General features: G+C 41.8%; 2 protein-coding genes across 2 annotated transcripts; both read left to right on the top strand.

Annotated features, from left to right (window-relative positions):
- Positions 1–472: 472 nt before the first annotated feature.
- Positions 473–6420, top strand: LOC104076973 (vascular non-inflammatory molecule 3-like). Its single transcript, XM_009578018.1, is given in 7 exon segments — positions 473–691; positions 796–926; positions 1873–2065; positions 2640–2931; positions 4288–4721; positions 4724–4999; positions 6301–6420. Coding segments are annotated over 7 exon segments (1659 nt in total). The 5' UTR covers positions 473–478.
- A 14798-nt stretch (positions 6421–21218) lies between these two features.
- Positions 21219–22220, top strand: LOC104076972 (trace amine-associated receptor 1-like). The gene has a single exon (XM_009578017.1). The coding sequence runs from the start codon at positions 21219–21221 to the stop codon at positions 22218–22220; it is 1002 nt and encodes a 333-aa protein (XP_009576312.1).
- The last annotated feature ends 2603 nt before the right edge of the window (positions 22221–24823 follow it).

Below are 24823 nucleotides of genomic sequence, written 5' to 3'. Positions count from 1 at the left end.
TCTGAAGCGTGAGGGCTGTACTTCACGCAGGTGGTCTGCCTTCAGCCCTGGCTGAATTGTTAACCGATGGCAGCCACATGCATTAAGCTTATATGGAGTAGTGTGCCCTAACCACAAGAGTCTGGGCTCACCCTGAGATGGGTTTGGAAGCTTGGAGAGGGATCTACGAATGGAGTGTGTAAGTGCTTCTTCCATGGAGACTCTTGTAGATCAGCATGGCTTCTGACATGCTCTCTTAGCGTTTTGTTCACATTTTATTTACAGCGTTTCAAATTGGAAACAAGATCCAATTCCTAGAAATGTTTCTTTGACTTCTTACTATAAATAAATGTCCTGATTGTTGGCAGAACTATATTGTACCTTCCCAGATTACTCAATAGAAGATTATTTCCAAAGCACACATATTAGTCTTTACTCCTCCTCTTTCTATCCCGTTTATATTTCCCATGCCCGATCCAGAAGCTGCGAGGCAGCAGCCATGCTCCCTTCCCAGCCTCTCCTGCACGCTGCGGTGTTTGCACTCGCAGTCCTTCAGGCCCTCGCCTCCGACACCTTCATTGCAGCCGTCTACGAGCACGCGGTCATCCTGCCAGATGCCACTGACGAGCCCATTTCCCCCGACGATGCTTTGGCCCTGATGAACAGAAACATGGATGTCTTGGAAGGGGCCATCAAGGAAGCCGCCCAGCAGGTACTAAGTCTATCATGAGCATTGTTGCTTAGTGTTTTCTCCTCCTGCTGTCCCTCCTGGTTATCTGTTGATGGGTGAATTCTTAACGGAGCCTGTTGTGTCAGGGTGCCCACATCATTGTGACTCCTGAAGACGGCATTTACGGCTGGCGTTTCACAAGAGAAACCATCTACCCCTACCTGGAGGATATCCCTGATCCAGCGGTGAACTGGATTCCCTGCACTGATCCCACAAGGTGATTTCTTCTGCAGTGATTTATGTGGTTTCAAACTAGTGTCTCATGGAGTCATTAGAGTCATGCTCCCAATAAATGCTTAGGAACTGCTAATTTTTTTAATCTATTAAAAATCCCAAGTACCACAGAAATGAGATACATCAAAAAGAACTCTTAATTTAATGGTAGTGGGAATATGCAAAGTAAAAAGCATTGAGACAATCTCACTCTTAAAAATTGCAGAAGGAGGAAAATGAGGAAATTTTAGGCAAAATCATTAGTTTTAAAACATGTAAAACTTTATCACTTCAGATCAATTGTGAAAATCTTCTGTAAGTATAAGCTAGTTTTTTATGATGTCAGATGCATAGATTAGACCAGGTGATTCACCCAGCTAGAGGACCAGGTTCGTGTCTAAGCTAAGCTTTTATATTCTTCTGTTCTGAGGCTTTATGAAGCAAGATTTCAAGAGTCCTCAGCTCTGTAAATGCTGTGGCCACTTTTTCTTAAAGGCTTATGGGCAGCAGCCTTAAACAGAGTGAAAAGTCTTTAAAAAGGCTAAAATGGTCTTTTAAATCACAATTTAGGTCTGCCTGAAAACATATTTTTAAGTTATTTTAAGTCTATATTTGTATATTGATTTAGTCTCTCCTCTGTTTTCTGAAGCTGTCCATATCTTTGTATGTGTGTTAGCTGGGAATTATATCCACACAGAAAATAACATTGTTAAGGGTACAGGAAAGAAGAACACAGGGAGACCATTTTTCAAAGCTAAAAGAGACCAGCAATTTAAAATGATGCTATGAACAGAGAAGAAAATGAACAGAAATTACGATGTGATCTATCCCTTTTTCTGCACCTGGAGATATGCAGTTAGTGGAACAGTAATTTTGAATGCATTTCTTCCACATCTGAACTTAAACTTGTCCAAGTTTTTGGTTTTTTTCTTTCACCAAAAATGCATTAGATTTGCTCCAGCACCAGTGCAGGAGCGACTCAGCTGCATGGCCAGGAATAACTCCATCTATGTGGTTGCAAACATCGGGGACAAGAAGCCGTGTAACTCCAGCGATCCCGGCTGCCCCAGTGACGGTCGCTATCAGTACAACACCGATGTCGTCTTTGACCCGGAGGGGAAACTGGTGGCTCGTTACCACAAGGTAAAGAGCATCACCCTAAAATTGATTATCAGTATACTTTTCATCTCTCCGGCACCAATCTCAGATGGTTTACACAATAATTTTACGTAATTGTAGAGCAGCAACTAATCCAGGATGATCCGATGCAAGGATCTTATGGCCAGAAGGAAAAGCAGGCAAGTGCTTGATCGATCAGGCATTATTCCCAGGAGCACTGCAGCTGCAGAGCTCGTGCCGGATACCAAACACCTAAGGGCTACATTTATGATACTGAATGGGAAAGAAGCAGTGACAGAGTTTTCCATACTCAGTAGATTTAGCACAGTTTTAGCCAGATAGCGCTTTTGCAGGTGACGTCTTGGCAGGGTTTTGCAGTTAATATTGGCTGGGCATTGCTTCCAGGAGGTAACTGGGGTGCAGCCACACCGTTTGGCAGGGGGAGAGGGTTGGCTGGATGGATGCAAACCCACTGTGCTGGCCAGCTCAGGTATCTCAACCCCCAGCATTGCCTTAATGCCCATCTCAGATGCAAAAGTAGCTGTTCATAATCTTGCCTTGTTTTCAGTTTCTAATATGCCATTTTCTTCACCTGCAGTACAACCTATTTAGAAGAGAGACTCAGTTTAATTACCCAAAAGAGCCAGAAGCCGTCACCTTTGAGACCCCCTTTGGGAAGTTTGGCATTTTCACGTGCTTTGACATCCTTTTCCGTGAGCCTGCCGTGGTCCTGGTGAGCGAGTTGCAGGTGGACACCGTGCTCTTCCCGACGGCTTGGATGAACGTCCTGCCATTTCTGACTGCGGTTGAGTTTCACTCTGCCTGGGCTATGGGCATGAGTGTCAATTTGCTTTCAGCAAATACTCACAACATCAGCTTGGCAATGACAGGTGAGTTGCATTTGGGAAAAGGGAAATCATCTTCAGAGTACCGGATTCAGAAGCAGGCAAAAATGCTTTACAAATAGTGAAGTCTCTGGAAAATAGTCTTTCAATCAGACTAAAAATATCCTTGATGTTTTATTCAATGTAGTAAACAGCTTCAGGCAAGGAAATGTTGAATGTTCCAGGAGAGGTAAAATTAGAAACTGCATGACATGAAATTTTGATAATATAGAAATGAAATTTTATTTCAAAAATAGCACAAAGTTTCACTTAAATTTTCAGCCTCTCATTTAGAAGCAGCATTTTTTGTTTAAAATTCAATCAACAGTTCAATGGAGAAAAAATGTTTTAAACAGAACTTAATAACCTAAAACCAAAAGGAGGATTCCTATTGCATATTGAATGAAACAGTTTCAGGTTTTTGTGGCTGCTGAAGAATCAGAGATATTTATGTTTCGATTTCATCTCAGTAGATATTTACTGCCAATACATTTTCTGTAAACATTTTCTGAAAGAATTGCTGTAGCTGCATCTGTAAGTCTCCCCTGAAGCCGAAGCTGAAGCCACAAAGGAACTTCTTCGTGCTCTACAACTACCTGAAAGGAGGTTGTAGCGAGGTGGGGGTTGGTCTCTTCTCCCAAGTAACAAGCGACAGGACGAGAGGAAATGGCCTCAAGTTGTGCCAAGGGAGGTTTAGACTGGACATTAGGAAAAACTTCTTTACTGAAAGAGTGGTCAGGCCTTGGAACAGGCTGCCCAGGGAAGTGGTAGAGTCACCATCCCTGGAAGTGTTTAAAAGACGTGTAGATGAGGCGCTTAGGGACACGGTTTAGTGGGCATGGTGGTGTTGGGTTGACAGTTGGACTCGATGATCTTAGAGGTCTTTTCCAACCTTAATGATTCTATGATTCTATGATTCTTTGCCTGCCCTAAATAGACTGAGCCGAGTTTAGGCCACAGCCCTGGGTTTCCTTCTGTGAAACGTAATTACCCCCATCGTTTCCTCCTTTGGCAAATATGCCACTCTTAGAGCTCTGATTTATACTTAAATTAACCTAAGTTCTTAAAAAAAAGGGATGGTCGTGTGTCAGATTGCCCTTTAAGGTTCAAATTCAAGATCCAGCAAATCACAAAACCTGTAAAGGCCGTGTTGTTTAACCCATGAAGTTTAGGTCACGTTTTTACACTAGGATGGGTATTTTAGCGGTTCTGCACTTTAAAGTTCTTCCAAAATTTTCTGTAATGTGTTGACTGAAAACAGCATCACAAAAAAGCCCGCCGGTGTTGCGGGGGGGCGGCTGGCCCCCTGCCGAGCTGTGCTCTGGGGCGCAGCTGACGGAGGGCCGCGGGTGTCCTCGGCAGGCAGCGGGCTGTTCACGCCAGAGGGACCCGCCGCCTACCATTACGACAGTGGGACTGAGGAGGGATGTCTCCTGCTAGCAGAGCTGAGCGCACGCCCCCGTCTTTCTGCCACCTACCCCCCCGCCGTCAACTGGAGCTCCTTTGCCTCAAGCATCAAGAAATTTCCAGGAGAGAAAGATACCTTTTCGGGAGCTGTCCGGCGGGATATATTCACTTTCAGTGAACTCAGGCACAAAGCTGGAAATTACACGGTTTGCCAAGGAGACCTCTGCTGTCATTTGATCTATCGGATGGCAAACAAGAGCAAAGATGAAGTTTATGTCCTGGGTGCATTTGATGGGCTTCACGGTTCTCTCATAAAATACCATTGGCAGGTAATTGGTTTTGTAGGGGTGAGTGTGGGTTGCATATGCCTACATCCCAACCATCCCGAAACACTTGTCTGTTCCTGCATTGTGGGAACTTTTCTTACAATCAAATCCAGCTCTTGACTGTTGAAAGCGTAGCAGTATTTTGCCTTTCTGTATCCTCCTCCCCGCAGATATGCACGCTGCTCAAGTGCAAGAGCACAGACCTGAACACGTGCGGGCAGCCGGTGGAGACTGCGCAGACCAAGTTTGAGATGTTCTCCCTCAGCGGCACTTTTGGCACGAACTACGTCTTTCCAGAAGTCTTGTACAGCGGGGTGCAGCTGGCCCCCGGGGAGTTCGAGGTAATGGGACACCCTGGAGCTGTGTCATGCTAGGTTTCCAGTCCGTGGCACTGGAAGCTGATACGTCCCATCCAAGAACCACTTTCTTTGGTTGTGCGGACCGTAACTCAAGAGGACATTTAAATGGTTGGATTGAATTCATCCTTACTGATGAGAACGTATAAATGCTAAGGCTGAGGATCTCTTCAGTGTTTTCTTTAGCAAACATGCCTTCCCACTTCAGGTCCCAAATCCATAAATGGCAGCTTTCAAGGAGCTATTTTCTACAGGTTTCTGCTGATAGGCATTTTAGGAGACAAAGAAATCAAATACTCTGAGAAACTGTCCAAGCAAGAAAAAATACTAGTGAGTATCATACATAAGAGCAGACAGAGATCCTATGCAGATAAAAACGTTAAAAGGGATTTTTGAGGGTTTTGTAGGGCTTTTTTTTAATTTGAAACTTCATTGTATATTTTTGCCAAAAAAATGTTTTCATTCATAAACCTTAGATTACGTTTATGTAAGAGGCTAGATGAAATCTTAATTGATTTGGACGAGGAATTTAATAGCTTACAAGAGACAATGAAGACAGTGAAAAAGACTTGAAGAGTTTCAGGGGAAACAAGGGTGATTTTTTACAAGGTAGAGAATGGAAAAGCATTGCTCATCCTGCATATTTGTTTTGAATGGGACTTCTGTAAAAATATACACATCAAAGGATTTATTAATATGCTAAAATATGATCATGGTCTAATTTAAAAAATATTTTACATTTTCTTAACAAATACATGCTTATTGTTTGTCACAGAGGCTCTTAAAAAGTTGCAGGTGTTTACAGTCTATGAACGACAGGGATTTCAAATTGATCTGCAAAAAGTAACTAAGCAAAGCAACATATGGCAAGTAGCCTGAAATTCTCTACTTCCATCTGGAAATTGTTTCATTGTTTTGGGGTCTACAAATCAAAAAAGATTTCAAATTCCTGTCCTAGATATGTATATAACCTTCATTGCCATGTATGAGTTACTAATGAGAACTTAACAAATCAGTTATTCTCACTCTCACCTTCTTATGAGGTGGAGAAAAGGATCTTTTTTTTTCCAAAGGTGGAGCTGGAGGAAGTTTTAAAGGGCTTCAGGTCCAAGGAAATGTGGGAAGGCTATGGCAGAGCCAGAGCAAATTCTGGTTTCTTTGACTCTCACGATTGTCTTTTGTGTTGCATCAAAATATTCAATCTCCAAGGCCTATCCTTTCTGTACCACGTAATATTGCTAGTCTGTTAATGGGCTACTAGTATAATTCTTTCTCTTTTCAACTAGGTGCTACGTGATGGACATTTGAAAAGTAAGCATGCCACATCGAAACCGCTCGTAACAGCAACACTTTTTGGAAGACTTTATGAAAAGGACCTGCCGCATCCTCTGCGAACCTCCCCATAACATAACTCTTTAGCTGGTACATGGTCACCATAGACAGGAGAGGAATTCCCTACAGTGATCCACCTCCTCATGAGCCGTGGCAGTTATCCTGTATCATTGCTGTTCTGCAGTCTTGCTCAGCAGCCACAGCAGCTGAGTTTATTTAGAAGAAAGCAATGTGACTACTCTGTTGTGTACCTATATCAGTGGTATATTTTTTTAATAGTGCTTGAGCCAGTGCAACTATTTTTTAGTATGAATGCTCTGTCACATGAAATCTTTAATTAGAAATTATTGTTTTCCCAAAGATATCATGTAGCTTGCCAGGATAACACTAGAAAAGAGACTGATATTGAAACGTGTGAAATGTGAAGTTAGCCAATTTGCTGCAGAACAAATCTTTGCCAAGGAAGCCTTTTTGTCCCTTTTGCCCCTTTCTGTTTTTTAGGGTGTATAAGCACTAAGTGTCTGTGTTTCTCAGCCAGTCAACAGGGCCTCCCTAAAGCTTAATGGGCCTTGGTCCCATTCTGACCAAGGGACTGTACAATGAAGAGAAAACCAGATTTGAAATGGTTTTAGGTGCAGCCTTAGGGAGAGAAAGTAGTCCTCCACAACCCACACCGAGTCTGGCTGAGCTCCGTAACGCATTTTCAGTTCTGCAGTCCCTCTGAGCTTGCACTGCTTTGTGCAGGGCAGACGCGTGCTGGGTCCAATGCATTTCAGGTCAGACTTACCATATAAACACAGTATGCCAACACCTTCTCCTGGCTATTTGAAAAATTTCTTCAAAACTGTGAAAACATAGGAAATAGGCAATGTTTTAGCACCTGAAACACATTTTACCATGTAGTGTGAGAAATGGGCATTATTTGGGGCTTGTAGCAATGATATGTAAAACTTGGCAGTCCTGGGCCTGATTTCTGTCTATCATGTTCTGCACCAAACAGGCCTCGTTTGTACCACATACGCCTTGGAGTTGTCCCTGCCTCAATGCCTATCCCATAGTCTTTTGCGTCTACTGCCCTTCACGTCACTGGCTTACAGCCCGCACCACGCTTAGCACTGAGCTGCCCTAAATATGGCACATAAGGAACACTCTGTGGCTTCCCACCCCACGCACACCAACATACATTATTCAGAAGTTGTTGAAATCACATGATTTCTGTTTTCCCATGTGCTGCTGCTTCTCAGCACACAACTTTGGAGGCTCCTTCCAGGACTTGTTTCATCCGGGAAATAAAACAGCCGAGCTCGTACTCAGGGGAGGGTCTGTACCGCTTGGGAGCAGTTATTCAAGAGAGGCAGGGCCTCGAGGTAATGCTTGCTGGTGCCTTCTCCAGCACCTCACCCTCTTCTCACCTGACTTGTGGTTGTAACCCAGACTAGTCTTTCATCAGACAGAGGAAGTTTTGGTCAAGAGAGATGATGACCAACCTGTGGCTGTACTAATCCCACGTGACTGTTGGGTGCGTAGTGCACATGGGGTCCAGAATTTCAAGACGCAGACGGCCACGCTGAAGGGTGGGAGCTGACCCCTCTCCCTGAGCCAGTCTGGTACACCCCAGGAGCCCCTTGTCTTGTCCACAATGGGCAACAGTTTGGGAAGGGCAAACAAGACTGAGCATGCTGGTTATGAAGGTCTGCAGTGTCATCCTGTTGACCAGGCAGGTCCGTTGGTTTGCACTGGGGTCAGCACAGTCAGGCGCATTCGGAGGAAGGCGTCTCTGCAGGAGTGCAGCCGGGAGCTTGGCCCTGGGGGTGGTCCCCATGGTGGTGCCTCCCCATCCATCCTCAGTGCTGCTCACTCAGCCGTCTGCACCGGGAGAGCTCAAGGAAACGCTCTCAGGAAAGCAAGAGCTACCCTGACTTGTAAAATCCAGTACTGAAAAAGATCCTAAAACAGTTTTTAACTTGAAAACATAATTCTCTCTGCTGCCCCTGAACCCTGCTTTTTCCCTCTCTACCCCAGAGGAGGGACCTCCGGTAGCTTTCAGTTCTAGTCTTGGTCGCTCCCTGAGACAGCTCAGGCCTGGGCTCCAGCGGGGGTAGGGCTGGATGGAAGCGAGAGCCCCGCTGGGGGGGAAGGCGGCTGCCCCTGCAGCCCCCTGACTCACAGGCGCCGCAAGAGCTGCAAACTCGGGTGTGGAGCCAGCGCCGCACCTTCTTCTCGCGCGCCCTGCTGCTCACCTCCATCTCCCCCTTGGCTGCCCTTCAGGTGAAATACGCTTTTATTACCTGTCCTAGAATTGCTCATGTGAAAAAGAAAAAAAACCAGAAGAACTGCCACTTGAGTGGCATGTGAAAGCAATTTGACTTCTGTTTTTGTTGTTGCAGTCAAATCACTTCATTAAAATCTTTTTTCACTAGTTAGCATCAATAGCTTTACATGCCAATCCACAGAAAAGAAGAATCTGGGGATACTTTAGGGAGAAATGCTTCACAGATACATCAATCAGTGGCACTCTTGAAACAAACAAATACTTTGCAGGTTGCTGGTAATCTAAATCCTATTTCATGTACTCCAAATGGACGTGGAATTTTCTGAAACTGAAGAGGAATACAGTTGGGAAACTTGGATTGAACAGAATTGTAGACATTTAGTTTATTATTACCAGGTTTATCTTTCTCCTATCATGTTAAACTTTCAAAAAATATCTGTAGCAGTGGAGTCAGTGAGTTCATTACTGTTAATGAAATTGGGCCCCTGGGGAGACAGCTAAATTTTAAAGACATATTTTTCTTTTATTCAAGGGTAGATTTTATGCCGTGTTCTGCTCTCTTGTCACTATTCAGGCTGTGATAACTGAACATAAAAATCGCCCACATATCACTTGCTGGCATTTCTGAAGTATGGAGTACTTCCCAGATACATGCAGAGCTGACTGTCTTAGGCTGTCAGAGTTGGAAATGGGTAGGATACAACTGATATTGCTAGTTAAGTAGCTTATGGGATATCAGGAAAGGACTCTTGAACCTCACCCATGAGGGATGCAGAAGTCCAGGATTCTTTGAAAATGACACTAAAACCAAATTTGAAGAATGGTTGACATGTAGGTTTCAAGATGTGCTGCACAGCTTTCCTCTCCCTGAAAGGGTAATGAGAGTGCCATACAATGAGGAGTTTATTAATCCCTTTCTCATTTCTGATGATAAAGCAAGAATTTAACCAAGCAGAAGATGAAGTTACATGGACTATTGCAGCAGCCTCAGAATAGCTCCATCATTTTAAACAGTAAGAACCATGAACCCTGCTTTTGGGTAAGGGTTCCCTGGAAGGAGAGCAAAAACCAACCAGATCTTCAGCTGAGGAACTTGGTGGTCACAGTGACTAGATGAAGTTCAGTTTTAGGAAATGTGAGGTTTTGTTTTGTTCAGATGATGCAAATTACAGAAACATTCAGAATACAGAAGCAGAGAGATAATGAATGACTGATGCAACAAATCACATTCACCTAAAACGGTTTCTGTTGAATACTTTCCTACCTGCTAGGTAGCAGTTAGAAAAGAGAGAACGTTAGCTCATCTTGAGGGAAAAAAAAAAGGCCTCTCCTACATTTTCCTTATGGGACAGAATTTGAGTTTCTGAAAGAACAGGAGTGTTTACTGACTCTGGGACAGATATGCCAGAGGAGAAGAATCAAATTAATTTATATGTAATTCACGTCAATGACTCCACCTCAAAAGCTACTCCAGATGGTATCCTAATGAATGCCATCCTTTTCTGAGCTGGAAAAGCCTGCTCTTCATACGTCAATATTTCTTCCTTATACCTTGATGCTGGCCAAAGCAAACAAGACCCACCTGTCCACGGTGTCTCTGATCAGATGGAGAGAAAAACAAGTCATTAATAGATTTTATTGATGCAAGGCTTCAGATGAAGGTAGAAAAATACTGCGCTAAAACAAGTGTGATCCAAACCTTATGGCTGACTTAAGTAAGACTGGTAACAACTTTGGCAAAACTTTAACTCTGAGTAAAATCTAACATGCTTTATTGTACATATTGCATTAAAGCAAGCAGACCTTGAGCAAAAATAGAGTGACAGAATCTTAATAATCTGGGATTTTTTAAAGAGAGCAGGACACTACAGCCATGTCCTTGTACACATATTTTAGTCATCATGACCTCAAGTTATCCATTAAATAACGTGGAACGGCGAGGTGCAGTCAGAGATTATGCAACTATTAGACCCAGTAATACAATACTAAATGTTTATGAACAACTCGTGTTATCATAGGTGAATTACTGACAGTATGGGACACCATTGCTAGGTACACAGAATCAGTGCAGATATAGCGAGTGATAAAATGACCATGACCTGAGTTTGAGTTGAAGAATTCGTACATTTCTAATTAACCAAGAACGAAATTATAACCCCACCTCATCCAGACAGTGTTTGCAATGTCACCATCCACCATCAGGGCAGGAAAGCTGAAAAAGAGAAATAACTTGCACAGGTCAATAAAGACAGCAGCAATTATTAAAAGGTTTACCACAGCTAATACAGGAATGCTTCTTAGTGGTTTGTGATGGACTATGAGATGTCATGGAGCCCAACAGAGAAATAATTCCAGTATACCTTCTAAAAATTAACCTCTTGACACCGTAGACAAACAGCACCTCCTACTGAAGCCACGATGAACATAACAGCATTACCCAGTGTTGTCTACCTGCGGATCAGACGCGGCTAGAAATGATCAGTCTTGGTGAAACAGAAACTTAGCATATTGACAACAATATGTTAATTTCTCTTTCAGTTTAGAAAAGGATTAAGAATTAGCAGAAGCACTTGTAGGCTCCATCTGTGAAAATATTAAAATGTTTCTTGTAGCTATTCATTACTATAAAGTTGTAAGTGAAATATCCATTGTCTGTTCAGATATTTAATGGGCAGCAGCGAATTTCCACTACAAATATGTACAATATAAGAAATGCATTGAACTACATGATTTTAACTTTGCCTATCCATCTTCATTTGCTTCTTCTAATGTTAAAGTTAATTTTGAAGAACTCATAGTCTGGTAGCTGTAATGGTGTCAGGATGCAAGAGCAGCAAGGAGTGTAGGAAGCAGTAATATCTTTTAATGTCAGAAAAAATAGTCAATCTTTAGGAAAGCCCTTTGCAGAAAAAAAGGAGAATAAGTATTTTCATACAGTTGGTTGCCAGCTCACGTACTGCAAAACATAATAAAATAAAACAAACAAAAAAAAGAGTACCTTAGAGATAGTCCTCAAGACCAAGCAATGACTTTTGTAACAGGAATTTTTGAACATTTACTTCTAAATGAGTGTTAGGAGTATGAGACATACTTGAATTTATCGAAGTCAAACACATGGAAATGTTAAGGTCAGTTTTTATACGATGGTTGTTTTTCTATTCTGCAACTCACCTTGCTGTGTTTTCCACCCATTTGAGATTTCTTTTTGTACACTGAAAAAGTGTTACAGTTACAGTTTTGGGGTTCTTTAAGGAAAAGACATTGTTTTGTTCAGGCAAAAGCTTCTTAGTAATTCGTGTCAAGTTTAGGAATGGTTTTGGAAAAATCTAAACCTCATTCTGCAACATTTATGAAAATCTTAGGCAAAATATAGTAATGCTAATCAGTTTTAATGCCTTAGCATCAACTCCATTAAGTTGAGCAAAGAGTACAGTGAACTTTAGGCCTATGCTGTTGCTAAGTTACTTACAGACTCTTTAGGATACACTCCCCCATACTTGTTAGAGACCTTTCTAAGTTTTCCATATAACATTTATTACTGTGCTGGCTAAGTGCTGTTATCTAGCACTTAAAGCTCTCTCTTTTCTTTTTTCATTTTGTCTCCACTAAGAGCCAGAAATCTTGACTTAATGCTCTTTTCATTGAGGTCCAATAAAGTCAAATGGGGGCAGTGAGTTTGCTATACTACTACTAAAATCAGTGGTGGTACATCAGTTTACATTTGCTGATCGTGCATCTGCAGAGACAGAGATGTTCTGCATTTAGCTGTGAATTCAAACAGTCGTATTCTGTGGGTTTTTTCAGTGCACCCTGCATGGAGGATCTCACACCACTTGACTGGGTTTGGTTGGGGCTGGAAGTCATCGGCTCTGCCCAAGAGAGTTCATAGAGATGGTGATCTGTACAGCTCTCACCTCAGCAGAAGTTAGGTGCACTGGCCCTGTAAAATCCCCAGTATCTTCATTTGTTACCCAGCTGACAAACTGTACAAAAATTGATCAAAAACATACAAACTTTCGTTTTCTTCCCATCCCCTACTTGGTTAGTAGTTGTCTTCTCCAGTTTTCTCAGAAATGTTCTTACGCTGAGTTGGCTGCAAAAGCTAATCTAAGCAAATTGTGAAAACACATTATAATTCATTCATGGAAACTTATTCTTCAGAAGAATTACGCTTGCCTAAATAGAAATCAAATATATCTGGCACTGAGATATAAAAGGGAAGAGCAAGCTGTAAAACCGTGGCCATTAATGGACAGCAATGTACTTCCTGGTAGCTAGACTGAAAGACAGGAAGCTTTGGCAGGTGTGGGTAAAAATACATGTGTGGTGCCTTTCATAACAGATGTCATTTAGCTATACCTCAAGAGTATCAGATGGCTGTATGTATAAGGACCAGAGCTATAAAAAAAAAAAAAAGCTTCAGTTTGATCAATCCTCATTACCTAGCAACAGGCTTAAACATTCATTTTGTTGAAGACTTTCTGAGCCTATCTTTAATGTTACACTAGGCATTTTAGATTGTTTATTCATGTTAACATTAGCCTCTGTTTGCAGGGATTTTTCCACGTTCAGCGCTAGACTAAACAAAAAGCAGGCACAAAACCTCTCTCATTAGGAGAAAACAATACCTTTTTAATCGGTCTTGTTCTCAGATACTGTTGAAGTATGTGATTGGATTTTTTGCAAAATATCCAGTCTGGGATAGACAAATCAAATTTTCAAAGATAACTGAAATTGCTAAAGTTTGGCAACGTTACACAAAATTGAAAGGACGGCAAGAAACATCAGGCTATCTTAAAAACAGTTCAGTGCTGTTAGCTCTATCTGTATGTCGACCATAATAAACATTTGTCTTTATTTTGTATGCTTCTTTCCATGAGCCTGGCTTTAACTTAATTCAAATGCAGTCATCTTTCCAAATGCTAGTGGCTCTTGTCAGAATAGATTTATTATCTGCTTATCTTTTCTGAATATTTAATATTTACGTCATTCTGTTGATGAGATTTTTCCAGCAGGCTGTAAACCAGAGTCAGACCAATTGTGCAGCCTCTCAGCTGTGGGATTCACGTGGGATGAGTCACCACCGCGCTGTATCCGCAGGCTGCACCGGTTCGTGATGAGGAAATAACTCCTGAGCAGGTACCGTCTCCATCTCATGCAGCCTGAAATACGGTGAGCTGTTAACATGCTAGTCTGGGATATTATTTTCTTTCAAAGATGAATCTTGTACGGTTAGCACTGAAGGTAACAGTTGTCGTTCTGCACAGATCACTGCGTTCTTTCTGTAGCGAACAGCAATAGCACCAACAGCAACGAGGTTTTGGTGGTGGCCGCGAGGATGATTTAAAAAGCCATTCATTCCCAATAGCTGAAAGAGAAGCACAGCTAGGGGGCAAAACTCTTTTCAGGCACAGCTGTGAATTCAGAGTAAGGCTCTTTACTTTCTGTGAAGTTATTCCAGGGCCATGAGGATGCAGCATGACGAAGCTGGAATCGTACCTGCTTACTGCTCACTGCCTCCCTCCTCTGCGTTCGCCTTCGTGTTGGAGGTGGTGTTCTGAGGCCACCGAATATCTACAAAGCGGCCACAGTCCTAAATTCACTCCCGTGGGATTGGTGGGAGCACTGGAGAGGCACAGGGGACCTGCCTGGCCGTGTGGGTGCCTCCGCATCTGCACTACAGCTCGGGGGATTTGCTCGCCCTGCCGGGGAGACGAGGCGAGGGGGTGCCCCTGCCCTCCGGGGAGCCCTGGCGCTGCTGCCTGCGGGAACAGCTTTTGCTACCGAGCGGAGGCGATAGACTGCGTTACGGCACCACTTAGCAGGGCTACCAAATATGTAGAACCCCCACTTCCCCCCGTGCAGAGATAGTTTCTTGGCTTTGGATGGATGTGTTTTGCTTTGCTATAAAAACATTATTTTCTTGGAATGTCTTAGTCCTCTGTGCATTTCAGAGATTTGCATTTATCTTGGGGTTTGGATTTATAGCCCTGATCCTAAGCACTACACTTTGAGAAAGAGCACAAACATCGCATTACTCTGTATAAACAGCTATTTTTACTTGGCAAGGAAAGGTGATGGTTTCCACTGAAAAGTAAGAATATAAGACATAGGAAAAGATCTAGAGGTCAATCATCTCATCCGCTCTTCTTTAAATTCATCTGGTATAAATCTGGGCTAATTTCAGATTGTTTTCAGTGGAATTGCACCAGGTTTGCAGCAATAGCATTCAGATTAGTAGTTGGCACATCTTCTCATTTAACCCACGTAATGAAATATGATTTTGAACTAATAGCTCATTGGGAATTTGTGCATTTTCCCCCAGATTTCAAACATATGAATGGAAACTTAAGAAGATAATTTGTTGTAATGCTTTGCTTTTTTTCCTGAGGACTGCATAAATGGTGAGTGGAGTTATATACTTTACTTTCAAAATTCCTCTCCAACCATGGGGCCACCTTAGAGCCTCCAGTAGTTTTAAAAATATGGCTCCCCTCGCAGAGATCCAGGTTTTAAAATGAACCCTATGAAAACGGGAAACTTTCATCTGTCTAATGGATACTGTAAAATCATATTTTCTGCCAAATGACCAAACTGGACCCATAGAAATACAAGCTAAAAGAATTACAGTAGAAATCAATGTTGTCCTGCCTTTTTTTTTTTTCATGGTAACAGTTCTCATTCCTGAGCCCCGTTCTGTTCCTTCCCATTTCCAGCGTCCCTTTCACAGCCTTGCCTAAGAAGGACAGAATCATTTTTTAACACATTGTTCAAATGGGTTTAGTGCCCGGCAAAAGTGCTACTTCCATTCCCTCCTGTGCTGTTTTCCTTTTTAATTATTTGATGTTTTAAAAACAAACAAACAAGAAGTGTAGATGACCCAAGGTATGCTAGGCAGTGTGACAACATCTCTTTTTCTTGGTTATCCTAAAATCTGAAAACTAATTATTGCAGAAATATAAATTTTGCAGAAAAGAAAGTCACAGCAACAATTTTTTACTTTGAATTTTGAAGTATAACTGCTTTAGTATATTACAGACTCAAAAGGCTGTTGAACACTGGCTACTTATAAGTCCTCTGAGGTCTCCCAAAAATAGAGCTTGACATATTTCTCTTTGATATTATAAATAGCAAGTTTGAGAATATTTTCACGATCCACGTCAGCATTAAGCCACAAGAAAATGCCTGTTTAAAGTATCTGCACCAAGAGCATGAAAGCTTGTTACCAAAGTGTTCCTTGTTGCTCTAAATCAGTTGACAATTTGGCCTGCTTAATTACTTAATTATCTTCGTATCTTATAAACTGCCACTTTACATTCATTTCAGTAAACATACCATTAAATGCCACGCTTCCCATGCTCGCAGCTTCCTCTAGGTCTGTGGTTCATTCCTTTCCGATGCGTATGGGTCCTGCAGCACAAGCTGGTGCATTCAGAGATAACGAAGGCTAAATGCTATATGCCGATGGGTTGACGTTTGGTAGAAGAGTGAAGGGCACCTCCAAAAACAGTCTATACAGAGACGTCCTGCTGTGCCCTCCAGCAGCTCTGGCCGCGGGCAGCCTCCTGCTGCCGTGGGGCTGCCGAAGGCACCTGCTGGACCCCACACCGGTCCTGTCCCTGCCGCAGGCAGTCGCGCTCACCAACCAGCCCCAGCCCACTCTCTCCTCTACCCTTTGCAAAGTACGTGGTAGGTAGCTCTTGGCCCCAAGAGGATTTTGGTAGGAGCAGGAAGGCTGGCCAGCCCCACAGATGAGTCTTTTCTTCTTTAAAGGTGAAGTCAAGGTGAGAGCCCAGCCACGCTGATATCAGGGACAAAATTCACCTTTAGTGTCACCAGGTGCCTTTTTCTGCATTTTTTCTTTTTAAAATACATTTAACTATTTTAAAGTATATCGGCATTGCCAGTAGTCAGCTAGAGATCAAACATGGCCTGCCCCAGGGACCTTGTGCTCAAACTGGCTGCTCTCAGATTTGTTATTTGAACTTCCCCTCCACCAGCATATTCCAGTGATAACTGCAAGTGCAGGCACAGTGCAGGCAGACAAGATATGACTGTCAAACCACCATCTGATAAATATAATAACCCTACAATATATAATTTTGCATCATTGGGTTTTGACTCTTCCTCTTCATTTTATTTCATCTCGCTGAGGACTCCTAACCCTTCCAAAGTCTTCAGTAGGCTTAAAAGAAGCAGGTTGCCTCCTGGGGAAATGTCACACATGAGAGGAAGAATGGCAAGTTGTTCTTGCATTTTATTGCAAGTCAGAAACCGGAGGGAAACGCTTCCTGACCAGACTCAAAATCTGGTGGTGAAGGGAGGCAGAGTAAAAACCCAGACTTCATAGCTGGCTGCTGCCTGCCCGCCTGCAGCGGAGCAGAGCTGTTCAGGGCAGGGGAAGGCTCCCCAGCCTCTCTGCTGTGATTCTGGTAGCACTGGCACCCCAGAGGGTCCCCAGGGGTTCACCTGGTTGCTGCCACCCAGCTGTTTCTGAAACAAACACTTCAAGCAGAGCTGCCTTTCCAGATCATTGCCTTGAGATTACGCCACCGAAGGAGAGGCACGGCAGGAGAGAAGTGTGTGTGCATGCATGGATGTCCTTTGACTAAGTCCCCATAATGAGTTGGTCTCTATAATGAGCTGGCCACCAGACTTCTTCATAACTATGATTTTTGTACAGAGTAAGGCAACATGGATTTGTTCCCCTAAATTTTACCTTCCTATAAAATGTGTATGTCAAGACATTAATTGCCAAGGCCTAAACCTTCACTCCTCAAAGAGAAGTGCCTGGCTCCAAGGAAGGCCCACAGCTATGAATCTCAGAAGGTTGAAGGCCTCTCTCACAGACCAGTATGTGGGTACCTAATGTCTCTTTGACATCTCTAGGACGAGAGGAAATGGCCTCAAGTTGTGCCAAGAGAGGTTTAGATTGGACATTAGGAAAAACTTCTTTACTGGAAGAGTGGTCAGGCCTTGGAACAGGCTGCCCAGGGAAGTGGTAGAGTCACCATCCCTGGAAGTATTTAACAGACGTGTAGATGAGGCGCTTAGGGACATGGTTTAGTGGGCATGGTGGTGTTGGGTTAACGGTTGGATTCGATGATCTTAGAAGTCTTTTCCAACCTTAATGATTCTATGATTCTATGATTCTATCCCCAACTCTGAGCAATTGGACCTGACTCCTCTCCTCGACATATCCTTTTGACTCTCTCAAGTGGTTTCTCACTCAGCCTGATGTTCTTACTGCACTTCTTTTAGTTGGCAAACTCTCTTCCTATAGCAAGGAGAACCTTGCATTGCAACACCCCAGTCCCTGTACAAGTGCAGCCTCAAGAAAAATAAAAGAACTGAGTTGTTTGCATTCATTTTGATTTTTGTGCCCATAATACAATGAAGCAGCTAACCCAGGTCATGCAGCATTGTTTGCAAGAAGTAGCATCTTAATCTAACTTGTTGTATATGTCCCTGAGGCACCCAGCATAACTGGGCTTTAGCTGATGGTCACCATATTAACAGTCTTTTATGTTCAGCAGTATCACTGTTTTAAAAGGCTGCCCGGTCCTTTGTGGAGCAAAAACCTGATGCTCCTGATCTGTGGCTCCAGTACAGCCGTTAATAGGTGTTTACTTTAAACACCTTTTTAGTAGCTGTATCTTGCAAATAGCTGTTAACTGATTAGGCTGTTAGATTAAACCTGTTTGTTCAGTAGAGTAATCAGAACTAGGCTGGTAAATACACATCATGTCACTCTGCACACAATATACCTTTTCAAGGAAATCTTACATGCTGCTGTAACCTACCTATACCGACATACTTTGCTGTATTTTAGAAGCTTACAAAAGGGAGACTACATGGCGGTTTTTGTTCTGCACCTAGATAATCTCAGGCTGCTCACAGTGTGACTACAACGTTTAATCAAACAAGTAAACGTACTTCAAATGAGTTCAATTTACCTATAAATAAAGCCCATTAAACAAATATGACCAATACAGCCGTGATTTTGTTCTTAGGTGGGTAACAAAATAAACAGTTTGAGCTACTATTCACATTAACAGCTGCTCCTGAGACAAGGGGCCAACACCCTCCAGCAACGTGCTGGGGGCTTCTGGAGGCTGCTCCGGCTGTGGATTAAGTGCCTGTCCTCTCAAAATTACCCAGAACTGTTATGATGGTGAAGAGCCTCCGCTGCCTTTTGAGATGGTCTTTAAAAGGGAGGGGTGCCCCTCAATGAGCAGAAAACAAATGACCGTCAAGAGCAGACTTCTACCCAGCCTGAGGGGAGAAAGGTAGGAGGACAGGTTTTTAAAAGGATGCTTCTTCATGTTTCCATTTTATTGAATTGTGAACTTTGCAATTAATTATGGAAGAGAAGTGTTCTGCTTTCTTGTCAAAAACTTCTTCAGTGTTTAGCTCATTTGGACAGTTTGCCACATGAGTTTTGACTTTTTTTGTTTCCATTTCACGCAAAGCCGCACACTTGATTTCAGTTTGCTCAATATTTTGGTTAGAGTTTCTTCTTTCTGTTTAATGAAAAAAGAAAATCTCCTGAAAACAAGATTTTTTTAAAAGCAAAACAGTTTCCAGGGAGATCATACTTCTTCAGGCTAAACAGTTTCTCTGTCAGAGAACAATAGGGAAGTTGTTTATCTTTTAAATAGAAAAGAAAACTAGAGATAGATTAATTCTTTTTGATTGGCTTCTTAGACTGTTTTACCATATTTGTTTAATTTATTTACACATTAAAAAAATGAAGTTTGAAATATATGTGACACATTTATAACCTGAATGAGCTTAAAACTTTTATAATTATATCCAGTATATACAGCTAAATTGGTGTTTAATTCTTTCTGATGTGAAAATTGAAGATTTGAGTTAATAAAGATCCATCTGGCTATGCTTCCTCTGTCTGGGTGTAAATACACCAAAAGAAGGAATGACAGGCAGGAAAAGAAACACGAAGAGATTGACCAAAAGTGAAATATACGAAGTGATAGTTAAAGTGAGGTGGAAAAAAGCAGAGATCGTGTTAAACAGTAGTAGGTAGAAAAAGGGGGAAGCAAGAGGCACCCCAAACAGTAAATAAATATACTCAGATTGTGTCCTGTACTCCTGAGAGTGCCTCTGGATGCACCTTCTCCCGGCACTCAGGTGCCACTGCCTGGCACTACTTGAAAATCCCTCTGTAAACACAAGCTGTTAGTTATAACCCTGTAGCTGTCAGGGTTTTGCAAGCTATTGTTCATCATTTGTATTCAGCTTCCATTTAGCTTCTAATGGCATGGTGTGTTTGTAATAACATTTGTTTCAATATGGGAAAAAATTAATTATTCTGTTGTGTTCTGTCCAGAATAACCAGAGGCAGTGAAGTCCTGAAGCAAATGGTTAAATTGGTACTGGCTGAATTGCCATGTCAGTATTTTTCTGACTTAAACAACCACATTATACCATAACGATAATGCTACTGAATAGCATATGTTCTTTATTTTTCACAAAAATACTATTTTTCTGTTAATTACAGGAAAACCAGATCTTTCAACAATGAGTATTGCTTGCTAAGCGCTTAAGTACTTTCATGAAATGCTGTTGTAGAGACTCGCAAGAGAGACATGTTACTGCATACATGAGAGGACGGCTAATATTTGTGTCCTCAGTTGCAGACTAAACCAATGTTCAGAAAATGTTTCTCTCCATGTTTGTGCCTTGACTAAAAACAGCATTAACATAATAAGTATACAAAACAATGCTAAACTACTAGCACTGAAATAAACTAGAGCCCAACAGAAAAGATATTTGCTTATACAGCAGCTAATGCTTCAGATCAGTCAGGCTCTTCCATATTTTGGCAGCAAAAGGTCAGAAAAGTTTTTTTCTCCTCTTAGATCTTTTCCTTACATCCCTATTTACAGCTGGAGCCTACAAGAATTTTGAGTAAGACTTGATCTGGTCAGGCAGTGCCACCTGCCTAAAAACCGAGGGCTCGTGGAACCCCGGGTTTTGCCAGGCTGCACAGCGGGTTCCATTACGGCTATCAGGACAGGGCTGGAGGAGAGGCTGAGCTTTAGCCTTCTGTTTTAGACTTGTACATCTCAGATTTGTGTATCAAAAAATAAGCTGAGGGAACTTCAGAATCTAAAATTGCTGATTTTCAAGAGCAAAGTGAGAGATACAGGACTCCAACCTATTTTGATGAAGACGACTAGGACTGTTTAAACAGAAAATAACGAAAAGGACTTCTCATCTGCCCACTATACAAGGCATTGCCCAGTGCTCCTCCGGGAGCCACTGCTATTCTGGTGTGAGGACACCCCATTATACAGTTTATTTCATCAAATGAGATTCCCATTTTAAGGGAAGTCTAATGATAAAAGTGTCATTCTGTTAAAAGTATAATTACAAAACAGTTTTATCCTTCATAAATAATGAAATGTGAATTTCCCACACATCCAAATAAATGAAGGTGTTCACAACTGCCCTTTTTTTTCCTCCCTGCAGCTCTCCCCGTATAGAAAAGAAAAAAAACAGTTGTAAATGTATCTCAGCATTAGGAAAAACAGTACCTGTGCTGCATACCTACGTGGATTTGAGACCTCAGTAAGGATGCAACTGTGCTGTGAAACCGTAAATGGCTCTTGCATAAGGAGCAGCTGGCCAAACAGTATCCGTGTTTCCATGTATATCTTCATGGTTTGCATTATTCTGGCCACAGTGGTTGGAAATTTGACAGTTATCATCTCAATATCACATTTTAAGCAGCTCCATACACCTACCAATTTCCTGATACTTTCTATGGCTACAGTAGACTTTTTGCTGGGATTCCTCATCATGCCTTGCAGCATGGTACGCTCTGTTGAGCACTGCTGGTATTTCGGGGAGCTCTTCTGCAAGATCCACACGAGCACAGACATTATGCTGAGCACGGCTTCCATCTTCCATCTTTCCTTCATATCCATCGACCGTTACTACGCTGTGTGTGACCCTCTAAGATACAAATCAAAGATAAATACTTTTGTTATCTTGGTCATGATATTTGTAAGTTGGACGGTGCCTTCTGTTTTTGCTTTTGGGATGATCTTTCTAGACCTAAACTTGCTAGGGGCAGAAGAGATTTATAATCACATACATTGTGCAGGAGGATGCTTTGTCATTTTTAGTGAAACTTCAGGTGTTGTGGCCTCCGTAGTGTCTTTTTACATCCCTGGATTTATTATGCTGTACATCTATAGGAAAATATACACTATAGCCAAGAAGCAAGCAAGATCCATTGATGCAATCAGCCAAAAAAAAATGCAATTTGAAATGAAGCACCACATTTCATTCTGCAGAGAAAGGAAAGCTGCCAAGACATTAGGCATAATAATAGGAGTGTTTCTCATTTGCTGGAGTCCATTCTTCTTCTTTACAGCAATCAATCCATTTATGAATTATGTGATACCTCCTGTTCTCATTGATGCATTGGTTTGGTTTGGTTATTTAAATTCTACATTTAACCCAATTGTTTATGCATTTTTTTACCTGTGGTTTCGCAGGGCATTAAAGATGATTCTGTTTGGAAAAGTTTTTCAACAGGACTCTTCCAGGACTCATTTGTTTTCAGAGTAACATGCTTTAAATGGTTGGATTCATGGCTTTGAATTTTTGTCTGGAGGCTGAGCTCCCAGATGTAAGAGCTGAAAATGAAGGAAACACCTATTTATTCATCTACCAAACCTGTTTCAAGCAGAGAAGCAACTATTGTGCTTTACATCTTCTTTCATTCCAGATTGGGAGTTGTATGTGGTTTTTTGGTTATAGCTATTTATATGCAATGCACAGGAAAGCAAGACTTTAGCTTAAAAAAACTTACAGCAGTTTCTAACCCTGTTCTTAATCAATAAGAAATTATTCCAATACAACAGATTAATTTCTTGAACAAGGTGTGTTTATGTTACAATATTTGTGTTTATTTATTGTCCTCTAGAAAGAGCAGAAAAGCCCTTCCTTTTGAATTTTTAGACATCTTTGAGTGATAACCCAAAGCTTTTAGGTTTTGTCCCTCCCCTTCAGTATGTGTACAGAGGTCAAAACAGGCCCATATACAGCCATAACAGGGCACTCCATGGAGGGAAGATGGGACAGAGAAAAGTCATGCTGGTCCTTCTGTTTCCATTTCAACTAACGCTTGTCACTTTTGAGTTTGTCACTTAAAGGCTTTGCTGCTTAATGAGATCAAAAGCATGTTTAACAAGACCGAAGATAAGGGAAAATATGATGTACAGAATGAAAAGCAATAGTGAAAAGCAACATTGAACCTGAAAATGCCAGAAAATGACGCTTGTCTAATGAATGTTTCGATGTAAAGTATTCACCAATTTGCACCTTACAGAACTTTTTTTAGCTTGGAAATATTGTTATTTTGTCTGATGGCAATGCTGTGACAGCTGGTGAGGAAAGTATATGGAGAATTGTTACAGAAATGCTACGGTTGGCCTGAATGGAGGGTGCATGGGGCTTGGTGAATGTGGAAGCACCAGGAGGAGTGGCAGAAGAAGGGCTGTAGGAATGTCTTGGGGTGACAGCGCCTGGGTGAGCAGGCTGTCAAGGTTACATCTGTGTGCAGCTTCTCAGGACACCCAGACTGCGACATGAAGGACAGGCGAGTAAGTCAAAAACTAGCACATGGTCACCAGCTGAAGAAGACCCACAGGCTGTCATTTTTTAAATCTATGACCTGGCTTTTCTAGAATTGACATATCACCAAACAGAAGAAAATAATACCTCTGGCCTGATCCTGTGACACCTAGTTGGATTGCGGACTAGTCCTGGGAATGGACAGAAAAGAATTAGTACCTGAGAAGAGGCTATGGAGAGAAACTGATGACGTACTGAAGTAAGAGCTATGCTCAGCAGTAAATGATGTCCTCCATTCACATTGTTGGGATAAGTGCTCATCGTATGTGTATCTCATCTTTCTTTTCTGTGCCCTGTAGAGCACTGAAGCACTCTATGCTGTAAAGCATAAAAGTTGAATTATGCAACATTCAGCAGAGCAAAATCAGGATCTGAGATTGTCTCTTTTACTGTTTCATTGCCATCTTGTAAGTTTGCACTCTCCAAAATGACATAAAAATGAACAATGAAATATACACCACAGGGGCACTAAACCTTGTTTATCTCACAGAGTGAGATACTTTAATACTTTAAGTATTAATACTTTATCTCACAGAAATAAAGTAAATTAAGATAAAAAAATTCTATCTTTCTGATAAATGAATGGTTAATTCTCTTCTTTGTTCACCCCCAGTGAGGCTGGCCTGACGTAGTTCATTTTCTCATGCTCAGTGTTACCTTCTGAAATGAATTGTGTGATCACTTGGACATCTTGATCTCTCTTGAAATAGCAGTTTCAGAAGTGCTCCCAGGTGATACCTCCTTTCTTCTGGTGGTGTTATAGATTGAAGGAAAGTGATCTTTCTCTATGAGGAATGTTGCCTATCTGAGGTTTTTTAAGTATATACTTAAAAGTATATACTTCTTAAGTATATTTAGTAAGTTCAGCACATGCTAACATAGTCCCTTCAGGAAGTCAATGGAGATGTTTGATTCCCCTTGCCCACTGTCTATCTATCTATCTCCATGAAAATCTGGAAACATTACTGTTTTTCCAGAGAACTCCAGCTCTACCAGGGTTCATAACGCGTCAGTCTCTCTTCATAATGTGTTCTGGCATCTTTCTGGCATTTTTTTCTGGTTGCAGGAGGAGTCTGTGAATGAATGTGATCCCAGCTTGCTTGCAGGATGACCTCTAGTTCAAATAGAGCACATGCCTCCACAACCTGTGCCTAGACCCTAGTGCAAAGCTAAACTACTTAAAACCATAAAAAACAGACCCACACTCCTGAAGGCTGATAGCCACTTAACCTAAATTTAGACATCTAAAAGTTAGGCACTACATCTGCTCTAGTCATTGTAGCTCCCTTTATACTCACTCTAGAAAACGAGTCATCTTCACAGGGTGTTTTATCTCACCAGCTTATCCATTTTTAGGTAAGATGAGTTGTCCCTGCTGATGCGCTTTCTCTTACTACCAAGAGGGATCTTCCAGTAACTAGAATAGATTTTTTTGATGATTTTAGATATAATTTTTATGTAGCTGAGATGAGGATTACTCAGCATAGGTAAGCACTGCTCAGCAATATGTCATCAACACTGTTTTCATCACAAAC

The sequence above is a fragment of the Fulmarus glacialis genome, unplaced genomic scaffold (assembly GCF_000690835.1).
Source record: "Fulmarus glacialis isolate BGI_N327 unplaced genomic scaffold, ASM69083v1 scaffold19385, whole genome shotgun sequence".
NCBI classification, from domain to species: Eukaryota; Metazoa; Chordata; class Aves; order Procellariiformes; family Procellariidae; genus Fulmarus; species Fulmarus glacialis.
The sequence above is the reverse complement of the archived record's forward strand: the minus strand, read 5'-3'. Positions and strand labels throughout refer to the sequence as shown.